Source organism: Rattus rattus, chromosome 16 (assembly GCF_011064425.1).
Source record: "Rattus rattus isolate New Zealand chromosome 16, Rrattus_CSIRO_v1, whole genome shotgun sequence".
NCBI lineage: Eukaryota > Metazoa > Chordata > Mammalia > Rodentia > Muridae > Rattus > Rattus rattus.
Genome location: NC_046169.1, coordinates 32,934,066 through 32,959,121, shown reverse-complemented (window position 1 = coordinate 32,959,121; position 25,056 = coordinate 32,934,066). Strand labels below are relative to the sequence as shown.

Genomic DNA, 25,056 nt, shown 5'->3' with positions numbered 1-25,056 from the left:
TGTCTGCAGCAATTGCAACAGTGATTTTAGGTGTGCGGATCATGGCGCACTTTGTGTGTGTGTGTGTGTGTGTGTGTGTGTGTGTGTGTGTGTACGCATGAATACATATGTGTGTGGGAGAGCCTTGTTTTTCCTGTTTAAAGAAATAGACCCTCATTACATAGCCCAGGCTGGCCTCGAACTCTGTACCGTCTGCATTCACCTCCCAGGGCTTGGGATCACAGGTGCGGACCATCCTGCCATGATGAATATTCACTCCTGCTGGGCAGAGAGAGGTTGGCATGGAGACAGGCTCCCCCTCATGAGGGGTGTGTCCTGGGCTAAGTCAATGTCAATACTTTACCTCACTGAGTGGAGTGACAATTGATGACCCAGGTGACTTCCAGCTGGGGACAGAGGCACCCCTGTCTGTCTCAGCACTTGGAAGGACAATGGGCAGATCCCAAGTTCACATCCATCTGGGCCAAGGTGAGAATCCCATCTGAAGGAAAGATGTGAAACCTCTGTCCTTTATCGAGGGACAGATGGTGAGGGTGGGGGCAGAGACTTCTGTCTCTCTGATGGTGGCCATGGCGATCACATCATGGGTGTGCATCAGAGACCCGAACTGCAGGACCCCCAAGTCTGACCTTCAAGCTAGCTGTGACCCTGCCAGACAGCTCATAACAATATCAGTATGGACCCAGTCCTGTGACAGACCCCACCACAGCTGTGCTGGAACTCACGCCCTGCATTCTTCTGGCTTTCTCTCACTGGCTCTCATGTTTTAGTGAGGGTGTGTGTGTGTGTGTGTGTGTGTGTGTGTGTGTGTGTGTGTGTGTGTGTGTGTATCAAAGTTTTCTTTTGGCTCAACAATTCAAGATCAGGAAGAACAACAGAAACTATCTTTTGATGCTTCTTGCCTCCTGGTCCCACAGCCAACTATGAGGAGGATTTGACAATCCCAAAAGAAATGCCAGCAGGTAATCAAATGCAGAGTGTCAGGGGCCCAGGGAGCCAGGGAGGCAGGTGTAGAGTCTGATTTGCATAGCCCCGCCCTTCCTGGGAAAGAGGCACCAGATATAAGGGGCAGCTGACTCCTGAGGCAAGGCTGCAGTCAACAAACATTCCTGGCCTCGGGATGGAGAAGGATCTCAAGAGTACTCCAGCTTGGAAGCTGGACAAGTTCATACAGAATCACCTCCTTGCTGACACCACCTTCGTTACTGAGGCCAAGGCAGACATAGAGTTCCTATATGATTTCCTGACTGAGAGATGCTTCCAAGATGCCTCCCACCCTGTGAGGGTCTCTAGGATTGTGGTGGTGAGTCTCATTATGCTGAGTTGACCAGGATGGGGTGGGAGAGAACTCTCAGAAGCCAGACTGCAGTCCTTAGTGGGGAGTGAGTTACCTACCTGCTCTGTGCCTGGTGTACTCATGTATGCCCCAGCTATAGCACAGGGCAGAGAACAGAACAGAGACCCCACTTGCTGGCTGACTGGACTGATGGAAGGAAGCTCATTGCCCATGATTACATCTGTCAAATGGAACTTTTGATGATGACATTCCACCTCAGTCACTGTAAGGCTGCAGACATGTTGTTGCAGCAATGTTCCTTGTCTGTCAGAGGAGTTTCAATATAATTATTGATTGTGCTCAGCGTTTTTGCCAGGAGGGTCCCTGCAGATCTTGTTTTTCAAATTCTCTTTGTAAATTCAGTTTTCCTTGATACTAAAAGATCTCAGAGCAAATGTTAAGATTGTTACAGACTCTCTTCCTGTATGGTGGACATAGTGCATTTTTTAAATGTTCCGTTATCAAGAGGGATTATGACAACAGTTTCACACATCTGTGGTAATTTACTCAGTCTCCTCTTACCCACTCCCTTGTACTTGAATCTGATCTCTACCAAAGAGTTGCCTTCTCTCTCTTTCTCTCTCTCTCTCTTCTGGAAATAAATAGATAAAGCAAAAATATTCCTCATTCTGATTCTGGTTTATCTCCTGTACCACAAGGAGATCCAGGACAACCTGTTCTCCAGAGATCCTAATTTCACTCTTCAGGGCTGAATAGAATTCCACTACACATGGGTCAGGCTTCTCAGCCCGAGTCACTCTCACAGATGGACTCCTACTATGTTCAGCATCTGGACTGCCCAGCATAGCTTCATCCCTGTCCTTGTCCTCTCATCCTTGTCTTTTAGGGCGGCTGCTGCTGATGAATACTCCATGGCTGAGGGAAGGTCAGAGGCCACCCCTGTAGCAGTGTTCTTTAATAATCTCACCAGATTTGAGGATCAGTTAAGCGGCGGAAGAGCTCATTGAGGAAATTTGGAAACACCTGTTGCCAGTTGCAGCACAAGAAACAGTTTAAACTGAGTTTGAGGTCCAGACCTCAGAGCAGGCCAACTCAGGTCTCTGGCATCAAGCTGGAGCCTCGTCCCAGCTCCAGCAGAGGCAGAGTTTGATGTGCAGCCAGCCCCTATGATATCCTGTGGCAAGTCAGCCAGCAGCAGGCCTCAGCCTGCCCTTCCTCACCCCTGAATCCTCCCTCTCTGTCTCAGTCTCTCTCTCTCTCTCTCTCTCTCTCTCTCTCTCTCTCTCTCTCTGTCTCTCTGTCTCTCTTCTCTCTCTCTCTCTCTGTCTCACTCTCTCTCTCTCTCGTGTGTGTGTGTGTGTGTGTGTGTGTGTTTGTTCTGGGTTTGCAGTTTTATTATGCCGACATTTATATTAGGGCTGTGGGGAGGTTGCCTCAGGGGACTCCTAGAAGTGTCTGTAAGCTATGAGTCCCCAGCTGTAACAATTATACTCAGACAAATTCAGGACACACTTGGGCTCCCCTCCACCCAATACAGGACAGGCAAGTTTGTTTCAGATGGAATTGGATGGGCCAGCTTCATGTCCACCTATCAGACAGTGAGCCTGGGGAAGAATTTCCTGTCTCTACCTCCCCAACAGGAGACTTGAGGCGGACCCTAATGTTCCTCAACCAGCTTTTAACAGGGTCGCTCAGAATCTGATTTTTAGGTCTTGTCCTTCTCCAAACATTTTACTCCAGAGCCATCTGCCAGGCCCTTGGGATATCCTACCAGAACACGTGCATAGTGAACAGCCCTCTACATGGCTGAGATTGGGGCAACTGTGGTCCTCTGAAAATGGGACAAGGATGAAACGAAAATAAACACTTGGCATCTTCCTGTCAAAGAATGGGAAAACCTCAGGCCTGTGCAGAGGCCTGGGTGTTTCTATGGGTTTGGAGGGTGGATGTAGTATGCAGAAATTCCCAGAGAACTCCTGTCCCCCCTGGAAAACCAGAGCCCCAGCACTCTGGTCCACATGTACACATGTGATTTAATTGACATTAATGATCCTGTAAACTAGTATCTCTCTCACCCTGTCCCATAGTATCTTTGTGTTTGTCACTGCAAAAGTGTGTCCCTAAAGCTACTGGGTGCCAAACTCTGCAAAGTACAACCAGGCTTCCATGAAAAGACCAGGTTGGGCTTGGAACACTAGAATACTTCAGGGTTTTATATTTGAGGACTAGCACCCTCTCTTTGCCATGTGTGAACTGCTTCTTCACTTTGAGACAAGGCCCTTGGCTTAGGAAGCCCTGGAAACAGTGCAGTCTCAGGCAGCAGGGACTGAGAGGGCCAGCCTGGGAGAAGGACCAGGACGGCATGTGGGAGCTAGGGGCTTGGGAACCCCGTTCAGTGGAGGGGGCTCAGAGTGACCCAGAAAGGGCTGGGGAGAGGGGGCTACCCCAAGCCTGTCTTGCTCGTGGACTTGCCCAGCCCTGTGGCAGTTTTTCAGTGGGATGGGGAACTCTATCCAGAAGGACTGTCTTGGGAATGCTCATGAGGGATGACAGTCAAAGGGATCCAGTCACAGCCCTAACCCGGGTGACATAGCAAATGGACCTACTGTGTGCTGTGTCAGAAATAGTAATTAAGATCTTGAGCACTTCTTGGGACACTGAGGGACTGGACTTGTCAGCTCCATCAGTGTGGGTGATTTGGGTCCATGCCAGCATCAAAGCCTGATTGTATAGCCTGCTGCAACCATGGCCACACACCTGCAGACTCCCAAGGCACAGCCTTCACCCTCCTAGACTATTAATGTGCTCACGCACCAACACATAGACACACACACACACACACACACACACACACACAATTCCATAGCCTGATGCACTGCAAAACATGACACACACACACCACCACCATGATCACTACATCCTGAAGCTCTCAGTACCTGGACCATCAAACTCCATGGCATTAAGTTGGGCACTAAAATTCATACCCGGCTGACACACAGTGCCTGGGGAGACACAGCTAGTGGATAAGGGCAATTCTTTGCACAAGCATGAGGGACCCAAGTTCTAAGTCCCCCACCACCTATTCTTGGGAAGTTCACATGCACTTGTATCCCTGGTGCTATGGGAACAGAGACAGGAGAATCTCTGTGTGGCCTGATGGATGCCATCAACAACATGATTACAGAGAGACCCCTGCTGTAAAGGAGAGGTGATAAACTATAAATGAAGACACCCCATCTCCTCTTGTGGCCTCTGATATGTGTGTTTCCGCATCCCTGCACCACGATCCACCCTAGTCTAAAAAGACTAAGCACAAGATCTGGTGTACAAATGCAGTGCAGAGCTCCATGCTACACCAGAACATGGTTGGCCATCATCAGATGACCGTGTCGCACTCTGTGAGTGACCACAGTGTGCTGTCTCCTCCCACCCCTGTCTCCAGGCCTGTGAGGAAGGCAACCTGCTAAGAGCCGTTCATGTGTGCCGTTCTGAGGTGTGGTGGGCTCATCACTGTATGGAGAGTGATGCTTCCTGCGGATCGTCTCTGCCCTGTTTACTGAACCCCATAGGCAGTGATTGTGACCCTAGAGGGAAGGACGAGCCTGAGAGCAGAGTTGAGTCTAAACGTGAATGAAACCTCCCTTCTAGATGAACTGAAAGAAAAACTGGAGCTTGACTGTGAGTTCTACAACAAAATCTACGCCCAGCTCATCCGTGAGTGCATCACCCTGAGGAAGGAGGGCGCGTTCTCCGTCTGCTTCATGGAGCTCCAGCAAAAGTTCCTGTGGAATCGTCCAGAAGACCTGAGGAATCTCCTCGTACTGGTCAGGCACTGGTATCAACTGGTAAGGCATGTGGTTCAGACACTGTGGACCCGATGTGTAGAGAGTGGGATTCAGGACAGATAAGAGGTCTATTCTAGCTTGCTGTCTATTGATAATGAAAGCTTTATCACATGACTAAGAGGACCTCGGGGAGGGAAGGTCTGGCATGGTTACACATCCCAGTCACAGCCCATCGTTGAGGGAAGTCAGGACAGTAACTGAAGCAGAGACCATGGAGGAACTCTGCTCACTGCCTTGATCTCCGTGGCTCAGTCAGAATGCTCTATTCCACAGAGCACACGCTCAGGCATAACTTTCCAACCCATCCATCACTGGTCACGAACATGTCCTTACAGACTACCCTGAACCAGACGATTGAAGGGTTTGTCTAAATTAAGGCTGCCTCACTTAGATGACCCTACCTTATGTCTGGTGGCAAAACTTTCTGATGACCCTCTTTCAACTGGATAATCACACACACACACACACACGCACATCTCTATTGAATTATAACCTTACCTTCCTTGAATTTTTTGCTAAGACCTCATGTCAGTATCATGCCATAAAACACAATCTCTAAAAATACCGATATTTCTTAAAATTTCAACACTTAAGAGTATCCTCTGAGGTGTGGACGCCTATAAAACTTAAAGCACTAGTGACATTCTTTCTTTCCCCAAGAGGGAAGAACCAGGTCCCTGTCACAACCATAGGAAAAAGCTCAGTATCTGATATCTGGGACTCACAGTTCCCTGAGCTTCTCAGGCTCTGTCATCCACAGCTCACACAGTAGGTCACAGCTCACACAGTAGGTCTCAGCTCACACAGTAGGTCTCAGCTCACACAGTAGGTCTCAGCTCACACAGCGGGTCTCAGGCTCAGGCCAGCTCTGCTCTCATATTGCGCTGTTCCTCACAGTCGTCTCCTGCTCAGGGCAGGTTCAGTGTCTCTGGGTCTCCACTGCCATTGAGGCTGCACTTTCACCAATGGCTCCTCCTGGCCTCTCTCAGTGCCAGGGCTCAGCTGCTCCCCATGACCCCTCCAAAAGAGTTCAGAAACTCATTCCAGAAGACTTGGCCCCCTGGTGCAGGTTTCTTCTCAATCCGAGCTGGTTCTCTGCCCCAGCTGATGAGAAACCACTGATTCTTAATCCAAACACAGCACACAGACAGCCCAGATGATTCTTCGCTTTTCTCTGAGACTTCACACTCCAGCCTCTGCCCCCTGCCTGCCTCTCAGCCCTCCTGTCTTCCATGTTCCCACAAATGGCCCCTTAGGCTCTCAGCTCTCCACAGCTTTTCTACCCATAGTTCCAAGGTCCTTCCTCAATCCTCCCAAAGAACAATATGGCGGGTCAGTCATAGCAATGCCCTAGCCCTAGGACCTGTTTCTGTCCTAGTTTGTGCTCAATGCTGTGGTAAAGATGATTCTGGAAGGTAAACTGGGGAGGAAAGGGATTGTCTGGTTCACATTCCTGCACCATACCCCATCACTGAGGGAAGAAGAGGCAGGAATTGAAGCACAGGCCATGGAGGAGGGAGATGGGGAAGGAGGACTTTCTATGCTTGTTCTAAGTGATTTCTTCTAGTCCACTTTCTAATCTGCTAACTCTCTCTTCAGCCGTGTCTAAGCAGCTATGGCTGCTGCTTCATTAGTGTCTCTGCATACCTGCTTCCTTCTCTGGCAAACACTTCACGTCACTTTCTATGGCTTCTATTTCCTGACATTTCAAGCTATTACCTTTTTAAGTGGAGGAGTTCTCAACATTTTTTCCTGGACAATTTTTTAAATGTATGTGGTGTGTATGTGTGTGTGTGTGTGTGTGTGTGTGTGTGTGTGTGTGTGCGTGTGTGAGTGTGCGAGTGTGCATGTGTGTGTGTATGTGCACACGCGCGCGTGTGTGTGTGTACCTGTTAGCAGGAGCGCATGCATTCCTGTGAGTTTACCTGTGCATAAGATTGTGGAGGATCAGCTACTCCCCACCTTATAGGTCAGGGTCTCACATGTGATACACCATGTGTTAGATCAGCAGTTCTGGACAGTCCTGCAGGTCCTGGAAGTCCATCTCTACCCCCCTTGAACTAGGATTATGAGTCAGCTACCTCAAGAGGCTGACACTTCCCAGTTACTTCAGAGACTGTGAGAAAACTTCCAGAGAGAGCACTCCTTATGTCCTGCCCCCACCCTCACTCCTAGCTGTCACTCATGGTGTCTTGATTCCTTCTGTGCCTGCTAGTGAATGCTGTCTTTGTGGAGCACACAGGGTCCATCTCTACCACTCAGCTCTTGGCTATAGCACAGGAGGGGCCATGGAGTGAATGTAAACGACTGGGCGAGGCTGTGTGACAATAAACCTGTAAGGACACCATCAGGTGGCAGCTGAATTAAGCCTGTGAGAGGTGGCCCACACACAACAACTGTGATCCCCGTTTTTCTCATTGCCTTTCTCTTCTCAGTGTAAGGAGAAGCTGGGGGATTCGCTGCCCCCACAGTACGCCCTGGAGCTGCTCACGGTCCATGCCTGGGAAAATGAGATTCCAGCCAAATATGGAGCACAGACAGCTCGGGGTTTCCAGAGTGTCTTAGAACTGATCATTAAGTACACCTGTCTTCGCGTCTACTGGACATTTTATTACGACATTCTACACCAGGATGTCTCCAGCTACCTGCACAAACAGCTCCGTAAAGAAAGGTAGCTCGTTCCCACATGGCTGTGCTCGCCGTGGGTGTCAGGCTGCAATGCTGTGAAAGGGAGAGGTGGGAGCTCTGTGTCAATGCAGCATCTCCTGCCCTGGCCACTGTCCCCTGACTGACATGAGGTCCTAACTAATGCCCTGGGAGCTGGGGGTTGGGGAGGGCTCTGCTGTCTGCAGATGAGGAAACCAAGGCTCTGACATTGTCCAGACCCAAGCAGCAAAGGAAGGGCGGTGAACACATGGAGTGGGAACTGAGATTTCCCAACAGTAACAGCATCTTGAGGGCCATGAGGCACCAAAGACCAGTGGTGGACTAATTACCTGTAAATAATAGAGTACCATGTCACCCTAGGCAGTGACATGTCTTGATCCTGTGTTGTGTTCAGTTTTCCCATGAGACTGGCTGGTCCAACTCTCCCCATCTTACAGATCAGAGAGGCTAAGGAACCTGCCCCAGGACACACAGCTACCAAAGGGTAGAGGATTCGAACCCAGGCCTTGTAGGTCATGCCCAAGGAACCCTCCAGTTTTGCTGTATGCTATGGCTGGGGATCTGGGCAAATTTGGATAGGGTTGCTCTACGAGGCTCCCCTGCCCCTGTGAAATGGTACCTGAGGCACTGACCGGATGTTCAATTCCCTCCCTGAATGCCGTTCTGCAGGCCTGTGATCCTGGACCCTGCTGACCCAACAAGGAACGTGGCTGGTTTGAACATAGATGGCTGGCGTGAGCTGGCAAAAGAGGCAGAAGCCTGGCTGAAGTACCCATGTTTTAGGCACATCGATGAGACCTTTGTGGGCTCCTGGGAAGTGCCGGTGAGACCCTGTCATCATCCTGTCCCCTTGTACACAGCTTCGGTCACTCCAACTCGTTGGAGAATATTCTCAGGGAGCCATTTTGTGTTTTTCTAAAGGTCTCAACATTCCTCTGGAGGCCAACTGTGTGCTTTGTCTTCCAGCCATTTTAGAACCATTCAGAAATATCATGGGCTGGCAAGGTGGCTCAGTGGGTAAAGGCACAGCCAACACTGAAGACCTAGGTGTGATTCCCTAGAACTCAGTTGGTAGAGAGAGAAAAAACAACCCCCCAAAATAGTCCTCTGATGTTCATCTCTGTGCTGTTACACAAGTGGACACACACACACACACACACACACACACACACACACACATGCACCCAGATAAAGAAACAGATACATAGACTCTGAGACCTGAAGCCCCTGGCTCAGCTAAGGCACAGCAGGGCTAGAATCCTGCAGACTCTGAAGTCACTGTCAGGTCCATGAAGCATCCTGTCTTCCCTATCTCACTGTCATGTGGCCAATGGAACTCAGCAGGGCTGTGTCACAGCCACAGAGGGACCTGCACTTGGACCTGTCCCCTCCTGGGGCAGAGTCTGCCTGATGCTAGGGACCTGGTGATGTCACTTGTGACCTCAGGGTGGGATAGAACATGGGTGCAGTGATGTGGGAAAGAAATCTCAGAAGGTCAGGGAGGAAGTGTGAGAGGACATGGATTTGGCAGATCTATTAATGTAGTGTCTACCTGCGAGCCCAATATGTACACTCAGAGGGCATAGTCATAAGGGTACCCTGATGGCCTGCTTCCCACCTCTGTATGTGCTGGCCCACTTTCTGAGGAGCTCCAGGTACACAGCCATGGTACCCCCATCAGGACTGCTTTAAATCCCCCTCCTGGAAGCCTTGCAGACGTCTCACATGGTTGTATGGTTTTTTTTGGATTTTTTTTGTTTAATTTTTTTGCTTGTTTTTGCTTTTTGTTTGTTTTTTGTTTTGTTTTACTTATTTATTTATTTATTTTTTTGCAGCCAGAGAAACAAGGAGGTGTCTTCCTGTGAGCACCACAGCTCTTGCCCAGGAGGCTCTGGAGTCAGGGGCATTCACTCCTCTGCTGCAAGACCTTGTCCTGCAGAGAACAGTTTGGTGCACCAGGCTCCAGTGAGGGGCATCCAACCTGTGATCAGACTCCAGGCTTCTGATCCCGTCCTGCCCATGGGACAGCCTTCCTCACAGCCTGCTTCACCCGCCTTATCCCCCACAGTGTTCTCTGGGAGTCGGACTCTGAAGGAAAGAGAAGAGCTCAAACGTGGCTTCTGTCTGTCCACCCGTGGGGAGGCTCTGTCCACAAACATGTCTGATCATCAACAATCGACCACAGCAATCCCTGAGGGAATGTGCACTCGGAGGGGTGAGTCCTCAGCCCACATAGGAACTGCTCAGCAGAGGAGCGTGGCCCGGGAACGCTGGGGATCTGGCCAGTGTGCATCGAGGTGCACTGTTGGGCAAAGTATGAGCTGGGGGTATGGCAGTGCAGGGAAATAAAATTGTATGCACTTTAAAACTTAGGGCCTTAAAACTTAGATGTGTGTGCGTGTGAGGATGAGATTTGAAGCCCTGAATTAAAGTAAAATGCAAAGAACCAAAGTGAATTACTTTATTCTCCATAACTTTTTCTGCCTGCCTGCCTTCCTTCCTTGCTACTGTATCTCTGTATCTTATATGTTCCACCCTAAACTGAAACTCACAAAATTCCACCTGCCTCGAATTTCTAAGTTCTGGGGTTACACACACACACACACACACCACTTTGTACAGAGGATAATGTTCCCACAGTTCAATGTGCTGAGCCAACAGTCTTACAGATACACAAATACATTAACTGTAAAATGCCCACTTTTGCAGTCTACACTTGGGCCCCTTCTCACTGTGAATGCACTGAATGGCTGAGGACTACCAGCTCCCAGACCCTCCTCCTGTCCCCAGACCCTCCTCCTGTCCCCATTGTCCACTTTCAAACTCTGTGAAGGGGAAGGGGTGGATCTCCCTGTCCCCCATTCATTCAGTTCTCCCTCTAGCAGCCCTGAGGACCAGGAGCCCCAGTGTCTTCGGGAGAGGATGCCTGAGCCTGGACCATAGGGCAAACCACGCTCTCCTTGTACATTATCTGAGCTGTTGGGGGACTCAGTGATGCTGCTCTATGATTCCAGTCTTGCCCTTCTGAAACACACCCAGATACAAAAATGGTTTAGTAAACAATGGTTTGTGGTCCCCTGCCAAGCTGTGGATGCATCCTGTCCTCCCTCGACTACCCCACATTAATGAAATCCCATGCATGATCTGTAATGGCTGCCTCCCATTTCTCCATGCTGGAGTATCCTCCCCCTCTGTGTGGATCTTTAAGATCAAAGATGGCAGTTGTGGGCATGGCTTAGTAGGGAAGGACTTGCCTAGTGTCTGACAGAGGGAGAGGGGTGTGTGTGTGTGTCTGTCTGTCTGTCTGTCCATGTCAGGGTGCTTACCCAGAATGCATGAGGACTGTTAAAGAGAATCATCCTGAGTTGCCTGTGGCTTTGATGTCAGAGCCGAGTAAACCACCAAGACCATCGTGGCTAAGCGGTCTCTTCTCTCAGGAGCCGCCTGCTTGCCTTTGGATGGCGTGTGTATGTAGTGTGAGGTGAGGATGGGCTTTCTGTCCTGTCAGAGGATCACCAGCTTCCCGAGTCGTGCCCAAGAGGCCTCTGCCCTCCATTGTGTGCTTGGTACCCTGCTCAGGCCCCAGTTGACCATCTGACAGGTGGACACAGAGCACTGGGGAGCAACCTGCAGACATTTCTGGAAATGTGCTCTCAGGCACACCCAGAGGTGTGCTTCCATTTAGGGTCTGAGGCTAGAGAAGTTGGCCATGAAGATGAACCATCGTGGATTATGGGAAGGATCCCTGAGGGTTGAATGGGGCTGAGGGCAGTGGCAGTCACAGCAGGTCCCTCCCCCAGCTACCTGAATCCAGCCTCAGAGTTGGAACCCCTGAGTGCAGATGAAGAGGCTTCGTGGGGAACAGAACCCTGTGGGACTGTGGTGGGCGGAGTGATGGTTCCCTCAGTGGGCATGTACTGCTTACTGAGTGGGTGGGCCCTGGAGAGAAGGGAGGACCTGGCCTTGACAAAAGGTCAAAGTTGCAGACAGGGCCTGCAAACCCAAAGTGTCGAGCCCTGCCACTTTCCTTCCCAGGACGGATGGTCTGTCTGCACCACACAGCATCCTCAGGAAGAGCAGGGATGAGCCACTTGCCTCAAAGGGCTCTTGTGCAGATCCAGTCTGGAGCAAGCCAGGTGCTGCACAGCATGGCAGTCAGATGCTCTGATATGGAAGTGTCAACTGTGGACATCCTTCTCCCTCTGAGAGACCCTGTATCACTGTTGTCATGGAAACGACCCAGCCACCATGAGGCTCCTCCCTTGGCTGCCCATTGCTCAACTCTGGACCCTGCTGTTATACTCCATGCTATTTATCATTGGGGAGGCTCTCAGAGGTCCACCTGAGGGGACATTTCATCATGGAGAGATGGGATATGGCCACTGCACATCACATGTGGGCTTTCCCATGGGGACTTGAAAGCTGACATATTGATTCCCCCTCTGCTTGGCAGGAGACATTGGAAGCCCTGACCATTGTTTCTAACACCCTCTGTGTGTATCTGGAGATGTTTCAGGAAGGGCAACACTGGAATCATAGATCGGCAACGCTGGTCCCCTGAGGGCTCAGATAAAGCACAAGGCAGCGGGTGACGTGTCCTGTGGGACGGAAACATTCCTTCTTACATCTGGGACACTGGCATTCCTCCTTGTCAGGGCCACTTGTGTAGGAACTGAATGAACTGGGGCTGGGAGAATAACACACACACACACACACACACACACACACACACACAGGGTTATTCAGAGTGTGGATGTTAGCAACAGAAGGCTTTGGGAGCTGGTGGTCCTGTACAATGCCTTGAATTCTTTTTTTATTTTCTTTTTCTTTTCAGAGCTGGGGACTGAACCCAGAGCCTTGCGCTTGCTAGGCAAGTGCTCTACCACTGAGCTAAATCCCCAACCCATGCCTTGAACTCTTAATGAGGATGGGCACATGTGAGTCCTTTGAGTCTGAGAAATGAAACGATGATTCACAACATTAATGGATGGAACCATTAGGTCTCTGTGTGGAGGTGTGTGTGTGTGTGTGTGTGTGTGTGTGTGTGTGTGTGTGTGTGTGTGTGCTTCTTTCCAGAGCTTGAGTGAGAGACTGAGGCAGGAGGATTCCTGTGAGTTCCAGGTCAGCATGTGTCACATCTTGCATTCATGTCTCGATAGAGAGAAAGGAAGCCACAATCATTGTGATTTAACTCAGTGCATCAAAGCTGGTCACTGCCATCAGTGACCATGCTTCAAAGTTACATGTGTCAATAATTCTGGACACTTTTATTCTCCCCACACCTATGGAACCCAGCCTGCATGGTGTAGCCACTCAAGGGCAACCTGAGTACACAGGCCACAGTCTCACTGTGCCATGTCCATGTGCGGCCAGGGAATAGTTTCTGTGTCAGATAGGGCATGGCTAGCATCTAGTCTTGGGGACATGGACAGAAGATACAAGGGTTCCTCTCTTGAGTTTATGGGTAACAAGAGGCCTGGAAGGATCCCAAACCCTTCAACAACTGTAGCAGTTTGGTTTGGCTCTAACCACTGCTGAAGGCCTGGACCATGTAGAGTCTAATAACTGCTCAATAAATTCATCTAATTGAACCATGCACAGGCACACACACACACACACACCCTTATGGCACCTGCTGTACTTTATTGTTGTTGACAGACATGGTTGGACAGAACCTCCCAACAGGTGGACAATCAGATGGAAGTCAAGCTTGAGTTCTTTCCGCCCCTTCTGAGTCTGTTGAGGAAGGCTGTCTGTGATTGGACAGTTTTCAAACATGGCGGGCGGGCATCAGAAGCATGGAGTGTGATCCCGAGTGGGTCCCTCCCTCACTGTGTCAAGGTCCTGCAGCAGAGCAGCACGTGCCCCTGACTCCGGAGCCTCCTGGTCTGGTGCTGCTGGGTTCACAGCAGGATGCATGGCCAGGCCTCATCCACCTGGGGATGGAGGGAAGGCAGGGCATGGTCAGAAACATCAAGCTTACACCAGTCATCCCTGCTTTGTGGCAGGAGAATGGCGAGATCCAGTCTAGCCTGGGCTACACAGCAGAAAACCACATCAAACCAACCACAACAAAGAACAAAAACTAACCTGCTCTGAAGGCACAGGAACCTCTGTCTGTAATGAAAGGACACACAATCATGTCAGGAGCCTGCATTCCGACACCCAAGGGGATGCAATTCAGCCCTGGGGGGATGGGCACCATGACTGGCCAGCCAGAGCTCTCAGAAAAAAGGGCCAGCACATTCCCAGGTTGGAAAGATGGCCATCAGGACACCTTTATGGCTTAGCCTTCTGAGGGTACACATGGCCCCACCTGCAGTCTGCTTCTTCAGTAACAGATCTGCCGAATGGGATGTGGCCCTGCCACCTCTCTGCTGCAGGACAGCACTGCAGGCCACTGTTCTCACAGCTGCCTCTCTCCATGCCCCTCTTCCTTCCTTCCTGACCTTCTGAGGTTTCTTTCCCACATCATGGCATCCATGTTCTTCCCCACCCTGAGGTCACATGTGACATCATCGGTTCCCTAGCATCAGGCAGACTCGGCCCCAGGAGGGGACAGGTTCAAGAGCAGGTCCCTCTGTGCCTCTGTGGCTGTGACACAGTCCTGCTGTGTCCCGTTGGCCACATGACAGTGAGACAGGGAAGGCAGGACGCTTCATGGACCTGACCACGAAGGCTTCAGAGTCCACAGGATCCCAGCCCTGCTGTGCCTTAGCTGAGCCAGGGGCTTCACTTCTGAATCTCCACTATACTGTCTCCACGTGTGTCAGCATGTTGTGTGTGTGCGTGTCAGCGTTTTGTGTGAGTGTGTTTGTATGTATGTATGAGTGTTTGAGTTAGTGTAAATGTGGGTGCATGTGGGTGAGTGTGTATTGTGTGAGTTTCTGTGACTGTGTGTGTGCATGCCCACATGTGTAGCAGCACGGAGAGGAACATCAGGGGACAACTTGGGGGATTTGTTTTTCTCCTTCTACCATAGGGTTTCTAGGGATCAAACCCAGGTCTTCAGAGTTGGCAGTGCCTTTACCCACTGAGCCATCCTGCCAGGCCATGATATCTGTGAATGGTGCTTAAATGGCGGTAAAACCAGGCAAGCTGCTGGACTCCAGTGGGGTGTGGAGACCTTTAGAAAAAGATCATGCCTCACTGAGAATATTCTCCAAATATGTGGAGTGACCGAAGCTGTGTGCAAGGGGACAGGATGATGACAGGGTCTCACCGGCACTTCCCAGGAGCTCACTGGGGAACCATCCCTGTTCATAAAACATGGGTACTGCAGCCACAGCCTCGCCTCTGAGGCCAACCGCCGCCAGCCTTCTTGGTTCCCACCAGCCACGTTCCCTGTTGGGTCAGCAGGGTCCAGGATCACAGGCCTGCAGAGCAACATTTAGACAGAAATTGTTCAGCCTCCAGTGCCCCAGGCAACACTGCACAGGGCTAAGAGAGTCGCCCAGCAGAGAACCCCTATCTAAAGCCTCTACCTTGTCCCTGCCCCACAGCATACAGCAAGACTGGAGGGATCCTTGGTCATGACCTGGAAGGCTTGGGTTCGAATCCTCTACCCTTTAGTAGCTGTGTGTCCTGGGGCAGGTCCCTCAGGTTCTCTGATCTGTGAGATGGGGAGAGTTGGACCAGCCAGTCTCATGGGAAAACTGAACACAACACAGGATCAAGACACGTCACTGCCTAGGGTGACATAATACTCTATTATTTACAGATTTCCAACCCATATGACTTTGATTAATGCTGGAATATTTCAGATCCCATCCCATGGACTCCCCTTCCTTTGCTGCTTAATCTGGACAATGTCAGTGTCTTGATCTCCTCATCTGCAGACAGGAGAGCCTAGCCCTGACTCCCAGAGCTGTAAGGCCTCATGACAATCAGGTGACAGCAGGACAGTGCCCAGTGCAGGAGATGCTTCATAGACATGAGCTCCCACCTCCCCTTTCCACACAAGTGCAGCCTGGTACTGATGGGGAGCAGTGCCATGTGGGGACAGACTACCTGGATTTTCTGAGCTGTCTGTGTAGGTATTTGGAGACCTCTGGGTGTTGAAAGTCATAATACTTTGTCCAGTAGATTCGAAGCTGCTGGTACTTTGTGACCAGTTCCAAGACTGTCCGGAAGCCCTGAGCTGTGTTGAACTCAGTAAGTCCATTTCCACATTCCCAAGCATAGACTGTGAGCAGCTCCAGGGCGTACTGTGGGGGCAGCCGCTTACCTAGCTTCTCCTTACACTGAGAAGAGAAAGGCAATGAGAAAAACAGGGCTCTCAGCTGTTGTGTGGGGGCTACTTCTCTCAGGCTCAATTCAGCTGCCACCTGATGATGTCCTTACAGGTTTATTGTCACACAACCACACCCAATCAATTAGATTCAGTCTATGGCCCCTCCTGTGCTATAGCCAAGATCTGAGTTGTTGAGATGGACACCCTGTACTACAGAAAAATAGCATTCACTAGCAGGCACAGGAGGAATCAAGACACCATGAGTGACAGCTAGGAGTGAGGGTGGGGGCGGGACATAATGAGTCCTCACTATGGAAGTTTTCTCATGGTCTCTGAAGTAACTGGGAAGGGGGTAGGGAGATGGCTCAGGGGTAAAGGGTCTCCTTCCCTGTGCAGGGCTGAGAACTAGAGGTCAGATCCCCAGCATCTACATGAGTGTCAGCCTTTAGAGGAAACTGACTCATAATCCCAGTTCTAGCAGGTAGAGATGAGGCTCCTATCTGACTGTCTAGAACTGCTGATCCAGCTCAGTGAGTCACATATGTGAGACCCTGGCTGGTTAGAAAAGGTGGGAAGTTACTGAGAGCCTGCCCTCAGAGTCTGCACTCAAATGCTAATGGTCACACATGCACACACATACACAACATATGCTCCCATGAATAGGTATAAATACACACACACACACACACACACACAGGGGGGTTGGGAGGGGGAGAAAGAGAGAGAGAGAGAGAGAGGGAGGGAGGGAGGGAGAGAGAGAGAGAGAGAGAGAGAGAGAGAGAGAGAGAGAGAGAGAGAAACACTCAGAATATAACTAGAAATCATACATTTAAAGACATAGCTTGGGGCTGGAGAGATGGCTCAGCCGTTAAAGGCTGGGCTCACAACCACAAATATAAAGACATAGCTTAACAAGTCATGAAAATCAAAGTATAAAAAAAGTGACATGAAGAGTTTGCCATGGATGCAAAGAAAATCCAAAGACACAAATGAAGTAGCAGCCATGGAAGAGTGAATTAGACACGGCTGAAGAGGGAGTTAGCTGATTGGAAAGTGGACTAGAAGAAATCACCTAGAACAACCATGGAAAGGCCTCCCTCTTCTCAGATCCTCCTCCCCACTCCTTTTCCCTCTTATAGCCTCACACCCCCCCATCTCCACTCTCCCCTGCTTGTCTCTCATCCCCTCTGATTCCCTTCCACCCACTTTTTCTTTTAAATTTTTTTCTCAGTGCTTTTGCCAATTTTTATTATTTTTGTCAACCTGAGACAATAGAATCATCTGGAGAAGGTGGACCCACAAGTGAGGAAATGCCTCCACAATGTTTCTTCTTGGGTCGATTGAGAAAGGATTTTGCAACTTTGGGTTAAAAAACACTGTTGAGAGCTGAGAGCCTAACAGGTCTTTTGAGGGAACTTGAAAGACAGGAGGGCTGAGAGGCAGGCAGGTGTCGGAGGCTGGAGTGTGAAGTTTCAGAGAAAAGCAAAGCCCGCATCTGGGCTGTCTGTGTGCTTTGTTTGAATGAAGAATCAGTAATTTCTCATCATCTGGGGCTGAAAATCAACTCTAATTAAGAAGAACCTAGCACCATAAGGGCCAAGTCTTCTGGAAAGTGTTTCCTCGTGGTCAGCAAACAGAAGCTGTTGCCCAGGGTTCCCAAGACTGCATCTGCAGGTGTCAGCTACACCTGGAAACCGCAGAGAGGTCTCTCAGGTTGCAAGTCCCATGAAACCTGCAGATTTAGAGGGGTCTTGGAGAGCAGCTGTGGCCTGGCACTGACAGAGACTAAGAGAAGCCATTGGTGAAAATGCAGCCTCAATGGCAGTGGAGACCCAGAGACACTGGACTTGCCCGGAGCAGGAAACAACTGTCAGGAACACAGCAATGTGAGAACAGAGCTGGCCTTGTTGTAAGACTCTGAAGTGGCCTTACCTCAGGAGCGCAACCCACATATCACAAATCAAAAAAGTGACCGCTGCAATGGCAAGAGGTTTAATGATCCATGTATGTGGGGTTGCTCATCCATGCAGGGAGAGGCAACCCCGAACCCAAAAAGCACACAACTTTTATTCCTTACAGAGGGCAGACTTCAGCAACAGGGTTAGCTGGCTCATTCTCATTGGTGGTACAAAGGACAAAGGATCTGGTCAGGTATTGGCTGGCCTGCTAAAGGGGCTGTTCTTGGCTCAGTTGGTCACTTTCCTCATCTACCCTGCACCTGGCCTTGGAAAATCACTGGGAAAAGGCTAAGTTGGCCTGTCCCTCAGAAGTGGGGGGGAGGAACTGGGTGGTTGAGCAGGGTCAGGATGACACCTTGTGGTTGTTCTTGGGATTTACCATAGGGAGTGGTGGTGGGGGTCTTTCTGAGAACAGTTATTTTTGTTTTGTCTTAGCTTTAGCTTGGTCAGAATAGCCTGGCCAATATCTTGATCACCAAAATTTTGTCATAACATTAGGCAACCTGGCGTCAGATTTATTTCTCAACCTTGTTTTTACAACTTTGTTTCTCATATCTATGAAACTGTGAAACTATTTCTTCAGCCTGAGCCTGAGACCAGCTTTGTGAGCTGTCAAAGGCAGAGCCTGAGAAGCTCAGGGAAGTGTGAGTCTCAGATATCAGATACGGAACCTCCTGTTCTTTTGGTCTTTGGTTGTGTTTTGATCTGATTGGGACAGAAACATGGTTCTTCCCTTTTGTAGTAAGAAAGTATTTAACTTGTGTTTTTAATATTATATGAGCCCACCGTTGAGAGACTAATCTTTGTAAGTGCTGGTGTTTCTTTAGGTTTGGTTTTTAATTTTGGAACTTCTAAACCTATGTTGTGGTTTATGATGTCATATGACATGAGCTCTTAGGGATAAGCAAGAAAGGAAAGGTTATGGTTCAATCATGACTTTTTTGTGTGCCATGTTGAAAAGGGGTCAATTGTGCTGGTTAATTTTTTCAACTAAACACCAACTAGCCTTATCTGGTAGGAGTCAATCTTAATCAAGAAAATGCCTCCCTCTGACTAACTTTGGGCAGTTTGTGGGTGGCATGTTACTAATTACTGACTGATGTAGGTGGAACCAGACCACTGTGGTGATTCCATGAATGGAATGTGGCCTTGGGCTTTATAGAAATGCACACTGAAAGAGCCCTGGACAGCAAACAGTGATCAGAATTCCTCCATGGTCTCTGCTTCAGTTATTCCTCTGACTTTCCCCCATGATGCATTGTGCCTTAGATGTGTAAACAAATCATATCTTTTCCTCCCTCGTAAAGTCATGACCTCAACAGAAAGCAAACTAGCATATACATTTTTCTCTGGCCTGTGTCTACACTCTGTTCAGATGAAGCCCACAGTGGCCGGGCCAGATGCCTTACCAGTTGGTACCAGTGCTTGACCAGGCGGATGAGACTCTTCAGCTTGGTTGGGCGCTGCTTCAGGAAGTTCCTCTGGAGCTCCGTGAAGCAGGTAGAGAACTCGCCCTCCTTCCCCAGGGAGATACATTCCAAGATGAGGATGGTGTAGATCTTGGGATCAGGCTTGCTGTAGAGGCTAACATGACCTGTAAAGGATATTTCATTCATGTCAACACCTCAGCCCTTCTATGACGTACTTCAGTGTCCACAGCTCCAGAATCATTAGCTTTTGAGGTTCAGTGAACAGGGTGGAATTTTCCTAGTGTAGGCATCACTCACTCCGCATATACCCATTTGCCTCACCGCTCCTCAGGACGGCTTACATGGTGGGCACTACAAAATCTGTGCCCCCAACTGGCCCTAGTGCAGTGCCTTCCTCACAGACCTGGAGACAGTAGGTACACGGTCATCAGATAATGGCCAGCCACCTCTGGTTCCAGTACCTTCTGTAAGGTTCTCGTCAACTGTGTGCACTCCTGCTTGTGTCAAAGTTTGCTGTGGAGCCGTCTGCTGCATTTGCATGTCACGTCTTGTGCTTACAGAGTCTCTGCACTGACCCTGAGGTGTCTCCCCAGACACTGTGCTTTCACCGTGCGATTCTCTGTAGTCTGTGACTTCATATCATGTGGGTTTTGTTTGTTCAGGTCCTGACAGGTGCAAGATATGTCAGTGTTCATGCATACCTCTGTGTGTCTGTGTGTCTGTGTGTCTGTGTGTCTGTGTGTCTGTGTGTGTGTGTGTGTGTGTGTCTTGTACAGTGGATGGGCAGCTGGCTATGGAATAGATGTGTCTGTAGGTGTGTGTGAATATTTGAGTAGACCAGGCTGTGCCTTAAGTGTGTGCAGGTGTGTGGCCAAGTTTGCAGTAGGCTACACCATCAGGCTTTGATGCTGGCACAAGGCAAAGTCACTCACTGATGGAGCTTGAGGGTCTCTCCCTCATGGGCTCATTTCCAGTTTCAGGGTCTACAATACAATACAACTCATCGGCTACGTCATCTTGCGTAGGGTTGTGGCTATGGCGTCCACAGTACCATTCCCAAGGCAGTCGTTCTGGGGTGGAGCCCCTCCTCACTGGAAAGCTGCTGAGGTTGGGGAAGTCCATGACGCAAACAGGCTTCAGGAGTTACCCCACTCACAACTCATTTGTGGTTTACCCCTCTTAGAACCCTCCACTGAGCAGGGTCCCAGCCTCTTGAAGCTTCGTGCAACATACTGCCCTGGTACTACTCCCAGTCTGGCCATGTCAGTCCCTGCTGCTAAGACTGCACTGTTTCCAGGGCTCTCCTAAGACAAAGCCTTGTTGTTTGCAGCAGTTCACACAGTGGCTAACAGGGAGTGCTGTGCTTCCCCAAATGAAGAGCCTGAAGTATTCGCTAAGACCCAAGACCCACTGTGCTCAAGCCTGGAAAAAGGTTGTTGCAGGATGTTTGATCACTCTGAACCCTGAGATTGAGCTGTTTACTGAGAACAACCTGGTTTTAGTTGTAGTGTGACTCAGCCTTAACTCACACCTTTAATCCAGGAGCTTTCTGCTTGGACGTTGTGAACAGGATTAAATAAAGTCAACCATAGGTCAAGGGGCAGAGCAAGCAACCAGTTGACCGGAAGTGAAAATGGGATTATTAAGAAAACAACCACAGAGAGTAAGAGGGAGTCAGGAGGGGGGCGGATAGAAAAACCCACAGGAAGTAGAAGGGAGGGACATTCAGTTTGAAAGAGGTGTTTTGAGATGGCAGGAGAGAGGGGATGCATTCAGGAACACTGGCTGAGGAGGAAGGTCAGCTGGGTGCTTCCTCTGCCTCCCTGAGCTAGCAGGCTTTCACCAAGGCATCTGGCTTGCAAGTCTTCAGTGGTAAAATTGAATAGAGAGGTTGTTTTGTTTTGTTTTGTTTTGTTTTTTGTTTGTCAAAAGACAAGATAAGATCTTTTAATGTGTAATGACACAACATGTGTGTGCTCGTTGGTGGTTGGGACAGTGGTGGCTGCATTTGCAGTTTTCCTGAGGGGGACAGAGCTCCACTGAGAAGTTCTGCACAAACCCTCCTGCAGACACCCCAGGTCTCTGCATGGCAATGAGGTCCCATATTCTTTGAGAGCAGACTTTGGGAGAAGTTAGTAATTTTAGGTCACTACTGTCTCATGTTTACAAAGACAAAACCCACAGCCAGCCCTGAATGGGACTGGTATGCTAAGGGAGCAGCTAGTGTGACTTCCTCCCCTCACTGAGCCAGCTCGCCACCTAATGTCCTTCTGGGATGGGTCCTCTCTCCCCGCTATCAAATTTCTAAAATCCTCTCAGTGCAGCTTTGAAGAGATGCTGTCTTGGGGTGAACTTCTCAGATGCTAAGCATCTTCAGTTCAGGGATGGAAGGTGTGGGCTGGGGAGATGGCTCAGGCAGTAATGTGCTTGGCTTGCAAGCATGAGGACCCACGTTGGAATCCCAGGGCTCAGGGAAAAGGCCAGTGTTGGTGGGGTAGGAATGTAATGCCAGCACTGAGAAGGGGGACACTCGAGGGTCCCTGGGCTCTGCCCAGCCAGTCAGGCTCACCTGTGCATTCTGAACCAGAGAGAGACAAGGTCTCAAAAAAGATGGATGACTCCTAAGCTGTGTTAGCCATGGTTCAGGATCACACCCACACACAAGTGAACACCTATGAAACACATATGTGCACACATGTGCACACACACAAGTAAACACCTATTCAACTCAATTTTACACACACACAAACACACACACACCCACACACACACACAGAGGTGGAACTAGAAGTGAGGATGGAGGCATGCAAAAGGCTGAGCTGAGGCTCTCAGGCAGGCTGGCTTACCTAGGACATCATAGGCTGGAAGCACATCAAACTCCACCTCCTGTTGGAAGTGTGGTATACTCAGCTTGAAGCTCAGAGCCCGGGGGTTGGGCCACCATGAACTCTGGACCTCAAACTTCACTTTAAAATATCTCTCACGCTGAACTTCATACAACTGTTTTTTAATTTCCTTGATGAACTCTCCCCGTCTGTTTAACTGATCCGCAAAGCTGGTGAGATTGTTAAGGAACACCACCAGGTCAGCGTCTGACTTGCCCTTGAGTGTGGTGCCTTTGCCTGAGGAGCCACCCTGAAAGAGAAGGATGAGAATGACAATGGGCAGGGAGAGCCATGCTGGGCAATCCAGATGCTGAACAGAGTAAGAGTCCATCATTGAGGGGGATGGATGGATGGATAGAGCAAGTTGGTACATGTGCAGTGGAATACTAGTCAGCCCTGAAGAATGACATGGTATAGAAGATACCACCAGGAGTCAGAAAGACAAACATTCATGTTTATCTATGGAGTCTATATCTGTGTGTGTGTGTGTGTGTGTGTGTGTGTGTGTGTGTGTGAGAGAGAGAGAGAGAGAGAGAGAGAGAGAGAGAGAGTGAGAGAGAGAGAGAGAAAGAGAAAGAGAGATGGGGGAGTGTGTGTGGGAGTAGGGGAGGGTAGGGATCTAAAGGAAAAGAGTAAAAGAGTAATGGGGACACTGTAGCACAGTGTAATATGGAAAATCATACAAACTCATAGAGCAAATGAAAACTGATAAAAGTGATCAACATCTAGAAGACAAACATTTTAAAAGGAAGAATTTGTACTGAGAAGAGCCTCCCTAAATAAAATGCTGAAAATCGTCACTAACACACATGAGCACCAGCCACATTTGAGAGAGGGCATTGCAAATTGTCACATCTGAGGATGGAGAGGTGGATCGGTTGTTAAAGGTGCCTGCTGTTCTTGCAGATGACCTCAGTTTAGTTCCCAGCACCCAAGTAGGCCAGCTGACAGCCAGCTTTGTAACTGCAGCTCTCACGGATCTAACACCCCCTCTTTAGTCCTGTGAGAACCTGCACTAGCACATAGAGAGCACCCACTCACAACTAAAAAAATAAAAATAAAGCCAACTAAAAACAAGAAAAAACTTCATTTCTGCAGCCTTTACAGAGCCTGAGTGTTAGGTACTATTGTCATGAAATGCGATTCGAAGGACCGAGTACCAAGCCCAGAGAGGGTCCATCAATCCAGTCAAGCAGCAGGCAGGTTCTGTTCTGTCCTCTGTGTCACATTGGAATTAGTCTATGTAACCTTGCCATCCCAGGGCGTGGACTGGGAACTTTGGGCATGGAGAAGGTAGTTAAACTACCCTATGTCACACAGCAGTGCAAAGGTAGGATCCCCTGACCTGCCACTCTCCAGCAAACTATTTAACTGAGCTGGGCCTCAGTTTCCCTGACTCTGAAATGGATGTGGTCTGGGAGTGAGGAACATAAACTGTAGCTGAGGCTCCTCCAACACAGATGTGGGGCCTGGGGAAAGAACCCACAGCCCGCTCTGATCAGAGTTGAGGAGGAGGAATCAGGGCCGTAGCCTCCCTTCTGAGAGTCCTCTCCCACCCCATCTCGGTCAGCTCAGGCTGAGGAGGGCTCACCTTCACCACCTTGGAGACCCTCACTGGGTGGACAGTATCTCGGAAACATCTCTCCTTGAGGAAATCACACAGGACATTGATAGCTGATTTGACATCATCACAGAAGCTGGTGTCCGGAAGGAGGTAAACCTCTATGAACTTGTCCAGCTTCCAGGACGGGATGCTCCTGAGTTCCTGCTCCATGACCTCCGGAGCTTTTGCCTCTGCAGCCTGCAGGTCCTGTGTCTCCCAGCCTGGTTGAACTTGGAACAAGATTTTCAGTTTCCATTTCCCGAGAGGGGCGGGGATATGCAAATTATCCAGGCCCGGGCAGCCAATGACTTCAGAGCTTCTGACCAGGTACCTCCTAGCCAAAGCTTTCTTAGGATCCCACCCAAGGAAGAAGGCATAGGGAAACTGATCTGGCTTTCTCAGAGATTCTTCTGGGAAAAGCTGTTACAAAGCATGTATAAGAGTAATCTTTACACTCAGGAGAAGAGGGGAAACCGATTCAGGAAACTGCAGAAGGTGGCTGGAGGCTCCTGAGCTCGGCTTCCAGCTCCTGCAAACGTTTTAGGCGGACAACATGTTTGTTTGTTTTTTCCTTTAAAGAACAGCACATGAACAGGTTTTGTTTTTCCTTTATCTCTGGACTTTCAGTTCTACGATTACAGAAAATTCTAACAGAATGTTCAGACTTTCCAGAAGCCTCCTCTCCTACTCGCATCCTACCTTTTCCCCTGTGGTGCTGGGTGGCGGGCTGTGGGCGTGGGGGCTAGCCGAGGGCATTCCCAAGAGCTAAGTAAAGGTTGTACCACCGGCCTGCGACAGGACAGGTCAGCATTGGATATTACAGTGAGCTATCTGTCAAGGCCACGGCAAGCTTGACAGCCTTTGAGTGGCGCATGTCCGGAATGCACACTCAAGGCCGCATCAAAACAGTCAAAACAGTATGATGCCCCCCCCCAACCCCCTGCCTCACTTCGTTGTTGTGGTCTTACTTTGAGGCCAAGGCTGGACTTGAACTCATGATTCCTCTGCGCTGGTCCCCTCAGTGCTGGTGTTACACGGTGGCCACTGTGTGTCCTTCTTCTAACTGGCTTAATAGTGTGTTGTGGATTGCCTTGGTGCTGTTTATTTTCTCATACTAATCCCGCCCTAGATGAGGAGT

General features: G+C 49.7%; 1 protein-coding gene and 1 pseudogene across 1 annotated transcript; one reads left to right on the top strand and one right to left on the bottom strand.

Moving 5' to 3' along the window:
- The first annotated feature begins 1,120 nt into the window (after window positions 1–1,120).
- Window positions 1,121–9,674, top strand: LOC116885294 (annotated as a pseudogene).
- A 3,758-nt stretch (window positions 9,675–13,432) lies between these two features.
- Window positions 13,433–24,176, bottom strand: LOC116885296 (2'-5'-oligoadenylate synthase 1A). The gene is made up of 7 exons (XM_032886545.1): window positions 23,907–24,176; window positions 22,277–22,565; window positions 19,410–19,594; window positions 15,820–16,052; window positions 15,032–15,185; window positions 13,900–13,926; window positions 13,433–13,745 (listed from the first exon to the last, which is right to left on the bottom strand). The coding sequence occupies exons 1-7, from the start codon at window positions 24,087–24,089 to the stop codon at window positions 13,713–13,715; spliced, it is 1,104 nt and encodes a 367-aa protein (XP_032742436.1). The 5' UTR covers window positions 24,090–24,176; the 3' UTR covers window positions 13,433–13,712.
- Between the last annotated feature and the right edge of the window lie 880 nt (window positions 24,177–25,056).